Source organism: Curcuma longa, chromosome 7, assembly GCF_044706935.1.
Source record: "Curcuma longa cultivar G26 ecotype Majalengka, Jawa Barat chromosome 7, ITB_CL_G26_1.1, whole genome shotgun sequence".
In the NCBI taxonomy this organism is placed as follows: domain Eukaryota; kingdom Viridiplantae; phylum Streptophyta; class Magnoliopsida; order Zingiberales; family Zingiberaceae; genus Curcuma; species Curcuma longa.
In genome coordinates this window covers 11,188,569-11,198,797 of record NC_133867.1, presented here as the reverse complement: position 1 = coordinate 11,198,797, position 10,229 = coordinate 11,188,569, and the positions used below count along the sequence as shown (strand labels likewise).

The window sequence follows — 10,229 nt, the reverse complement described above, 5'->3', positions numbered from 1 at the left end:
ATTGTGATATTTAACTTTCATTACTTATCTCATCCTAATCTAAAACAAAAATACAATAAAATAACCATCGCTAGCGTGATAAAACACTTAGGGATTAATTAAAAAGATTACAGTTTGAATTCTTTTAGAGACGAATAATCTAGTGGTTGATTTCTAAATGTGCATAAATTGTATTATGAATTAACATAATAATCTAGATAGTTTATTGATAAGAAATAATTGATTCTATCAATTAAATAACTAATCATGATTAGTTCAAATTAACTAATTTAACACGGCAAGGAAACTCAGTAAATTCATATCTTCAATTCGACTAATGTGTGAGGCGAGATTTGGTCATGGTAATGTGGACAATAGTAGTGGTGGCTTAATTCACCCAAGGAAGGAATTGGTTGGTGTTAACAGGGAAATTTTAGATAATTTTTAATTTTTTTAAACCAACTTGAAATAAATCCAACCCAACACGCTGGCCGTGTCCAGTCTATTTTCGTGTCGAGTTAGGTACTAACTCATTTTCAAATTATGCCAAACTCAACCGGTAAGTCGAGTTGCCCTTGCCTAGTCTGCTTTGCACGTTAGGCCAAATTCGACAAAATAAAATCTAATCCTTATCCTACTGTATCAGGCATGATCCATCTTGGGCAAAGTCATGATGAGCTCAGCTCGTTATCACCTTCAACTAGCTTTATTTGGGCATTTAATTATCTTTTAACTAAAATATATTACATAATGTGTGAGAATCACATTCAGTTTTAAACAATCACCAGATTAGTAGCTTTATTTTTTAAAAATTTTGTATTCAAAACTTAATTATCGTAAATGCGGAAGGATTGATTGACAGTATTTTTGTAAATAAAGATATGACCAGATAATTAAAAATGACACCAATATTTTTAATTATTCAATTTTTTTTTTTAAATGGCACTAATATTTTTAACAAGGTAAAGTTGATGTTGACCCAAATGGATTAGATCTTGACTGATCGATAAGGTCTAGCTGTTTGAATTGGATTGGTCCGCTATATCCCTTCATGCTGGGCCGCACCACGTGAGATTTTTTTCTCTCTCTCTCTCTCTCTCTCCAAGGGTTAACGAGACATCCTTGCCGTTCGATTTGACTGGAGAGTGGGGACGCGATCGAACGGTTTAAATCAACCATCCGGTTGTCAGAGGCCAGCGGCCGACAAGTTCCGCAGATATTTAACGTTTAGCTCGGCCTAGACTAGCAGATCACCGTCCACGTGTTCGCGTCTGCACCGTTCGCCTTGCTCCCGGCTGACTATATGTACGTAACCGCGTCCCGGCCGCTCCATCGCAGCAGCGAACACAGCGACTCATCCGCCACCACAAGTAGCCGGGCCATGGCTGAGGAGAAGCACCACCACCTCTTCCATCACCACCAGGAGGAAAAGCAGCCCGCCGGGTACGAAGAGTTGAAGGAGGAGGAGAAGCACCACAAACACAAGCAGCACCTCGGAGAGGCCGGCGCGATGGCAGCCGGCGCCTTCGCTTTGGTAATTGATTAACTCGATCTTGATGCGTTAATTGATGTTATTGCGGAATCTTTAGCGAACTGAAGTGTGGTAATTGTTCCTGATGATGAAGTACGAGAAGCATGAGGCGAAGAAGGACCCGGAGCACGCGCACCGGCACAAGATAGAGGAGGAAGTGGCGGCGGCGGTGGCCGTGGGCAGCGGAGGCTACGCCTTCCACGAGCACCACGAGAAGAAAGAAGCTAAGGAGGAGGCTAAGGAAGCGAGCGGGAAGAAGCACCACCACCTCTTCTGAAACCAAAATTCCATGCCCTGTCTGGTTGTTGTGTGTATTTTGCTTGGAGTGCTTGTGACATCTGCTTTCTGCCTTCGGATGATTTCAGCTGTGGAATAGTGAATAATAATTGCGAAAAATAAATGTCTTTGTTTTATCAAAGACATATTCAAGTCAGTATCGAGGTTGAAGGTTGAAGCGACCTTTGTTTTTTTGTTTTTGTCTAGTGACTTTGATCACTAATAATATATTAAAAATATCAGTGTTTTATTCAATCGCGTACGTATATTTTTATATTATTCATTTCACATATTAAAATTTTAAAATTTTTAAAATACATAATACATTACTATTATATTTCTCTTTTTATTATTTGTCGACTATATATTGATTCACTAGCAGTTTGATATAAATAATTGAGTGCATCAATCGATTTTTAAATTTATTATTTTAGATTTAAGATTTTCATGCTAGATTTAAGGTCATCAATCAATTGTTTATAACTCATCAATTGACTGTTCAACTTTTTATACTCCAACGGAATTATTATTACAATATATTTTATCAATTTAAAAATTCATAGTTTTCTATTTATGCTATAAAATTCATATATGAGAGCATAATTACGTTTAAAATGATATAAGGAGTGCAACGAATTTAGTTGTAAGTGTTTCTGAAGTGTCTAAAGCCATCAGCCACGGGCATTAGACACCTCAAAAATAATTCAAATTATAATCATTATACTTTTGGGAGCACTTGAGTGTAAGTATATCCTCAAATTTAAATTCAATCGACTAAATTGAAATATGTGGATTTTTAAAGTATTCATAACTTCAAGAGAATTTGACACAAACTCACAAACTCATTGAAGGGTCTAGGCTTATTATACTTATTCATCAACACTACCAAAATCTTTATACCCCTTCAATCTTGATTCAAGAGGATATCACTCCTGAGTGTAATTATATCCTTAGGACTTCTCTGATTTAAACCATATTAAGATTTTAAGATTTTAAATATTATAGGGTTATTAGCGAATTTTGATCAAAACTTATTGATGGCCTTAGGAATCTCAGAATCACTTCAAATCGAAATCATTGCACTCTTGATAACCTCTTAAATCTATCTGTGCCCTTAGACCTAGATTCCATAAATTGAGATATATGAATTTTTAAAATTTTTACAACTTTAAAATAATTTGACACAAGCTCATTAAAGGGTATAGGTTTATCATAATTACTCATCAATACCATCAGAGCATTCATAAGACTCCTCTGATTCAGACCATGTCAAGATTTTAAAATTCTAGACACTATAGGATCATCAACGAATTTTGATCAAAACTCGTTGATGACCTTAGGAACCTCAGAATCACTTCAAATGAAGACCATTATACTTTTGGGAGCCTCTTAAGTATAATCATACCCTAACACAGATTTCACAACTCTAATTGAGAAATGTGAATTTTTTTAATCTTCACAACCTTAAAACAATTTGGCACAAATGCATTAAAGGAGTTTAAGCTTATCATATTTATTCACCAACACCATCAAAGGGTTCTTAGGACTTTCTGATTCAAATCATATTAAGATTTTGAAATTTTAAATATTATAGGATCGATCATCAATGAATTTTGATCAAAACTCGTTGTCTCAAGATCATGAAGATTTCGGAAACTTATATATCTCAATTTAGGTTATGGAATCTAAGTCTGAGAGCATGATTACATTCATGAGGCTCCCAAAAATATAATGGTTCTAATTTAAAGTGATTCTATGATTCCTAAGTTTATCATTGAGTTTTAGCCAAAACTTGTTGATGACCCTATAATGTCTAAAATTTTAAAATCTTGACATGGTCTAAACTAGGAGAGTCTTAGGAACCTTCTGGTGGTTTTGGTGAGTAAGTCTGATAAGCTAAACCCTTTAATTAGTTTATGCCAAATTATCTTAAAGTTGTGAAGATTTCATAAACTCACATATCTCAATTTAGGCTATGAATCTATATCTGAGGGGCATGATTCCACTTAGGTGGTACCAAAAGTATAATTGTTTTGATTGGAAGTGATTTTAAGATTTCTAAGGTCATATATGAGTTTCAACTAAAACTCGTTGATGGCTCTACAATATTTTAAATTTTAAAATCTTGACATGGTCTGAATCAGGGAAGTCCTAAAAATCCTTTGCTGGTGTTGATGAGTAAGTATGATGAGCTTAGACCGTTCTATAAGTTTGTATCAAATTATCTAAAGATTGTGAAGATTTCAAAAATCTGTATCCCTTAATTTTGGATGTGGAATCTAGGTACGAGGGGATGGTTACACTCAAGATACTCTCAGAAATATAATGGTCTTAGTTTAAAGTATTTTTGAAGTGTTGATAATCATCATTTTATCACATTATTTAAGCTCTTATACTCATATTTTTAATCCTCTTGTGTGTTTAAATTCGCATTCATATCACACTTTGAGTCTGGATTTATTTTGGACTTTGATGTGATTTCTCTTATATTTGTGGAATTATATCTAAAGATTTGAATATGACTTAGTAGAAGATCAAGGTGAACTGTGGACTAAAGTTGAATCGAAGCAGCTTAACTTAAGGCTAAGGTTAAATGGAGAAGTCCAATCTGGAGTGATCTAGACCCTTTATACAGATCTGGATGATCTGAGTCATCCATCAAGATCTGAGTCATCCAATTCATAGGAGAAGAGATCATTACCATTGCCTTCTTACCCTTAAGGCGATCCGTTACTTATACTTGCTAAAATCTACTATAATTTAAAATTTCTTTCTATGTGATGATTGAGTAAACACATGCTCTCAAACAAGTAACATAAAGTTTAAACATAATGGCATCAAAATGGTTTCCGTAACTTCCAACCTTACCTTTCACTACTAATTAGCATGCTAATTTACCAACTATCAAATAATGCATAGAACTACTATAGTTGTTAACATTCGAAAGTGCGGAAAATAAACAACTCATAAAGACTAGTCTTTAACATTCTTAATGATGCAAGTTCCCAAGGCTCTTTATTCTAAGTTCCACCACATCACACACTTCGCATCGTCTCTGCCGCCTCCGCTACTCGAATTTTTCTTTGCCCTTATCTGCAGTACAAGGAAAATAAAACTATAAGCATAAAGCTTAGTAAGTACCATCCTACTCACAAAACGATGCATATTTTAAAATCATGCTTTTGAAAAATATGAAAGGAAATATCTTCATGCTTGTCATTTATTGCTACTGAAACATATAAGCTAGATAAATATCATGGCATACGCATCATAACAAGCACATGGACTAAAATCATAACTGAACTAAACATGATCTTAAAAACTAATTTCACTTCAAGTTAGTAATGAACTTTTGAAAACTTATACATATAGTAAGTGAAAATAGTAATCATCCTGCTGTGGGCCCGGCATTGTGCTAACTGTGCGCGCATCCCTAAATAGATCCGAGGTAGCTAATCCCGAACCCATTAGGGTACTACTAGGCGATCTCGGGCCTAGGGGCGATCTAGGAGCCCACCCATGGACGAACTGGGTCCAAGCACATGCCATATAAAAAGTAAAATACTTTCTTTAATAATTCTTTTCTTTAACCTTGCATATACTAGGCGATCTAGGGCCTAGGGGCGATCTAGGAGCCCACCCATGGACGAACTCGAGTCCATAATTACTGAGGCAAGGTAAATTATTTTCATAAACATTCTGTAAGAGAAACTAATCTCCACATACATACATAAATTTTTGAATAACTAAAACTATGGATTTATGCATACGAACGGAGCTACTTATACTGCAGGTGAGAGGTACTTACCTCCTGCGCTAATTTCCTTACAATTCTTCCGTTAGAGAAAGAAGATCTTCTCGGCGATCTTCCTATGTCTACGCGTTCTTCTCGCGGAGAGGAGCGTCCTTGTAGAAGAAGTTCTCCGGAAGCCTTCCTTGTGATCCTAGGGGACGGACTCCTCGTTCTTCGGGTTTGGGGCGCCGAGAGGGAGGAGAAAAGAGGGGCGACGGCGTTCTGGGCGAGAGGTGAGGGAAGGGTTTTCGAAGATAATCAAAACCCTCTCTTAAGCCTCCTATTTATATTAAGTGATTCCTAGACCTAACTCGCCGATAAATAAAATTCGGTTCCTTCTTTTTTGGAACAGATCTATTGGCCTTTTGGTTATTGGAAATATTTTAAGAGTTGTAAATTCCTATAGGTTGCGGGTTCAAATCTCGCCTCGGACACTTTATTCTTCCTATTTATTTTTGCTACTTCCGCTAATCCAAAAATTCCAGAAAAATATTCTAAAATTCTAGAAAAATCATAGAATATTTCTAAACTTATTTTTGAGAATTTTTGGGAAATCCCGCCTCGGACATTTTTCCTTCCTATTTATTTTAAGTGATTTCTAAACCTAACTCGCCTATAAATAAAATTCAGTTCCTTTTTTTTGGAACAGATTGTGTTGGCTCTCTTTGGTTATTGGAAATATTTTAAGAGTTGCAAATTCCTATAGGTCGCGGGTTCAAATCCCGCTTGGACATTTTACTTCCTATTTATTTTTGCTACTTCCGCTAATCCAAAAATTCTAGAAAAATATTCTAAAATTCTAGAAAAATCATAGAATATTTCTAAAATTATTTTTGAGATTTTTCGGGCGTTACAATCCCCCATACCTTATAAAAAGTTCGTCCTCGAACTTAAAATAATTCTGGGTATTTCTGCCTCATACTATCCTCCGTTTCCCAAGTTGCCTCTTCTGCTCTATGATTTTGCCATATGACTTTTACTAATGGTACTTCTTTGTTCCGTAATTTCTTAACTGCTCGATCTATTATCTGAATAGGTCGACTATCGTAGCTTAGATCTTCGCGGATTTGTACCGTCTGTGGCTCTATCACCTGGGTGGCATCTGGGATGTGCTTCTTCAGCATGGAGACATGGAACACATTGTGGATAGCTGACATCTCCTGAGGTAGCTCTAGCTCATAAGCTACTTTACCAACTCTTCTAGTGATAAGGTATGGTCCCACATATCTGGGACTTAGCTTGCCCTTTTTCCCAAAACGCATTACTCCCTTCATGGGAGCCACTCTGAGGAATACTGAATCCCCAACCTCAAACTCTAATGGCCTACGTCGTGTATCAGCATAGCTCTTTTGTCGGCTTTGAGCTGTTTCTATTCTCTGGCGGATCTGCTGTATGGCTACTGTGGTATCATCTATAAGATCTGTCTGTAGGCCTAACTCTTGCCTCTCACCACCCTCATACCAGCAGATAGGAGATCTACACCTCCGCCCGTATAAAGCCTCGTAGGGTGCCATGCCGATAGTGGCCTGATAACTATTGTTGTAGGCGAATTCTGCTAAGCACAGGTATCTACACCAACTGCCCTTAAAATCTAAAGCACATGCTCTGAGCATGTCTTCTAGAACTTGATTCACTCTTTCTGTCTGACCATCTGTCTGAGGATGGAAAGCTGTGCTAAACTTCAGTTTGGTGCCCAGTGCTGTCTGTCTGTACACTCTCCCAGAAGTGCGAAGTGAACCTACTGTCTCTATCTGAGATGATAGTCCTAGGGACTCCATGTAGTCTGATAATCTCCTTGAGGTATAACTGAGCTAGCTGTTCCATGGAATAGGAGATTCTGATAGCTAGGAAGTGGGCAGACTTAGTCAATCTGTCAACTATTACCCAGATTGCATCATATCCATTCGTTGTTCTGGGTAATCCCACTATAAAGTCCATGGAAATATCTTCCCATTTCCACTCTGGAATCTGGATAGGCTGCAGAACTCCACCTGGTCTCTGATGTTCTGCCTTAACCCTTTGACATGTCAGGCAGGTACTGACATATCGGGCGATGTCCCTCTTCATCCCAGACCACCAAAAACGTCCCCTGAGGTCTTGGTACATTTTGGTGGAACCAGGATGCATCGCATAAGGTGATCCATGGGCTTCCTCTAGGATCTTCCTTCGTAGCTCTTCTTGGTTGGGAACGCATAAGCGGTCACCGTAGTACAGTGCCCCACTATCCGATAAGCGAAACTCCCCATTTTCTGATTCTGCTATCCCCTGCTTGATTTTCTGGAGGTCAGGATCTTGATCCTGTGCTGTCTGGATGTCTTCAAGCAGGGTTGACACTAAGGTCAAGGTGGAGAGTTGCCCGACTATAATTTCAAGTCCGAACTCCGATATTTCTTTCTGAAGGGGCTGTGCCATGGAAGATAAAGCTAGTAGGGCGGCACTAGATTTCCTGCTAAGTGCGTCTGCCACCTTATTAGCTTTCCCTGGGTGGTAGAGGATGTCAATGTCGTAATCTTTGACCAGTTCGAGCCACCTGCGCTGCCTCATGTTCAGATCCTTCTGAGTAAAGAAATACTTCAGACTCTGATGATCTGTGAAAATCCTACACTGAGCTCCATATAGGTAATGCCTCCAGATCTTGAGAGCGAACACTACTGCAGCTAGCTCAAGGTCATGAGTGGGGTAGTTCTTCTCATAATCCTTGAGTTGTCTAGAGGCATAGGCGATAACCTTACCATTCTGCATCAGCACTGCTCCAAGTCCTAATTTAGAAGCATCACTATATATATCAAAGCTGTCAGTGGTCTCTGGAAGAGTCAGGATGGGAGCACTGGTCAGTCTTCTCTTTAGCTCCGTAAAACTGTTCTCGCAGTCCTCCGTCCACTGAAACTTTCGGTTCTTTCTGGTAAGGGCTGTTAGGGGGGAGGCTATTCTGGAGAAATCCTCTACGAACTTCCTGTAGTAACCTGCTAGACCCAGAAAACTTCTGATCTCGCTGGCATTCTTCGGTCTAGCCCAGTTACTCACTGCTTCTATTTTGATGGGGTCTACCGTAACACCATCCTTGGAGATGATATGACCCAGGAAAGACACCTGATCGAGCCAGAACTCGCACTTAGAGAACTTTGCATACAACTGACTCTGCTGAAGAATCTCTAGTACTGTCTTCAGGTGTTCTGCGTGTTCTTCCTGAGTCCTGGAATAAATGAGGATATCGTCAATAAAGACGATCACAAACTTGTCCAGATAGGCTTTGAACACTCTGTTCATCAGGTCCATGAAAGTGGCTGGAGCGTTCGTCACGCCGAAGGGCATGACTACGAACTCATAATGTCCGTATCTGGTCCTGAAAGCTGTCTTGGGGATGTCACCTTCCTTAACTTTCACCTGGTGATATCCCGATCTCAAGTCTATTTTTGAGAACACTGTTGCTCCCTTTAACTGGTCGAACAAGTCGTCAATTCTTGGCAAGGGATACTTGTTCTTGATGGTGACTTGGTTCAAGGCTCGATAATCTATACACAAGCGCATAGACCCGTCTTTCTTTTTCACGAACAACACGGGAGCTCCCCAAGGTGAGTGACTAGGGCGTATGAAGCCCTTGTTGAGCAGCTCCTGTAGTTGCTCCTGAAGTTCTTTTAATTCTGCTGGAGCCATACGGTACGGTGCTTTTGAGATAGGGTTGGTACCTGGAATGAGGTCTATCTCAAACTCTATTTCCCTGTCTGGTGCTAAGCCTGGTAACTCGTCAGGGAAGACTGCTGGGTAGTCACATACCACTCGGACCTCTTCTAGCTTTTGGTCCTTCTCTAATTCGGTATTGACTACATGTGCTAGAAATCCCGTACATCCCGTGTCTGACTAGCAGCTTTTGTGCTTTCAGAGCTGAGAGAAATTTCTTGGCCTTTCTCTTTGGTTCTCCGATAATTCAAACTTAGTACTCCCTCTTCAGGTTGGAATACGACTCTTCGTTTACGACACTCAATGGAAGCACCGTACTTGACTTAGAAAGTCCATTCCCAAGAATGACATCATAATCATGTGTATGCAGCATTATCAGATCACTATAAAGTTCTCTTTCTGCTTTTGACTGGCACCGCTCGGAGCCGGTGCGTGGATGTCATGATCTCTCCTGAAGGTAGTGTTATTAAAAACTGACCACTAAGTACATCTGGAGGAATAGCTAACTGATCAAATAAGACAGTTGCATTTTGCTGTATAATAGATATCTGACCTGTCACAACTGTTGAGGCATTCGCTACGTCCCCTCTGGTCAGTGAAAAGACTCGTGCATTTGTAGTGGCTGATGGGGCTTCTGATCTGCCTTGACTAATGTGAGGACCATCCAGTGCTGCTTGCATCTGATGTAACTGTGCAGGTTGGCCCATACTGAGTAGGCTGTGGAGTAAGCAGAGGATTCCTGGTGGGGCAATACTTGACATATGCCCCTCTTGACCACAGTTATAACACCCACGGGTGCCCAGGCGGCAGACTCCCGAGTGTTGTTTCCCACACGTGGAACAAGTGGGATACTTGGCTTGCTTGTTTGCTGGTTCCTCCTTTTGGATGGTTCCACTGCTTTCTCTTGCCCTGATTCTTCCCTTTCCAATTAGAGTTGTGGCCCTGGGGTTTCTGAACTTCCTGAACTGCTTT

General features: G+C 39.6%; 1 protein-coding gene across 1 annotated transcript; it reads left to right on the top strand.

Annotated features, from left to right (window-relative positions):
* Positions 1–1,299: 1,299 nt before the first annotated feature.
* LOC141832379 (abscisic stress-ripening protein 3-like) lies at positions 1,300–2,041 on the top strand. Its single transcript, XM_074719880.1, has 2 exons — positions 1,300–1,513; positions 1,605–2,041. Exons 1-2 carry the CDS (start codon positions 1,361–1,363, stop codon positions 1,785–1,787), a joined length of 336 nt encoding a protein of 111 aa, XP_074575981.1. The 5' UTR covers positions 1,300–1,360; the 3' UTR covers positions 1,788–2,041.
* Positions 2,042–10,229: the final 8,188 nt, after the last annotated feature.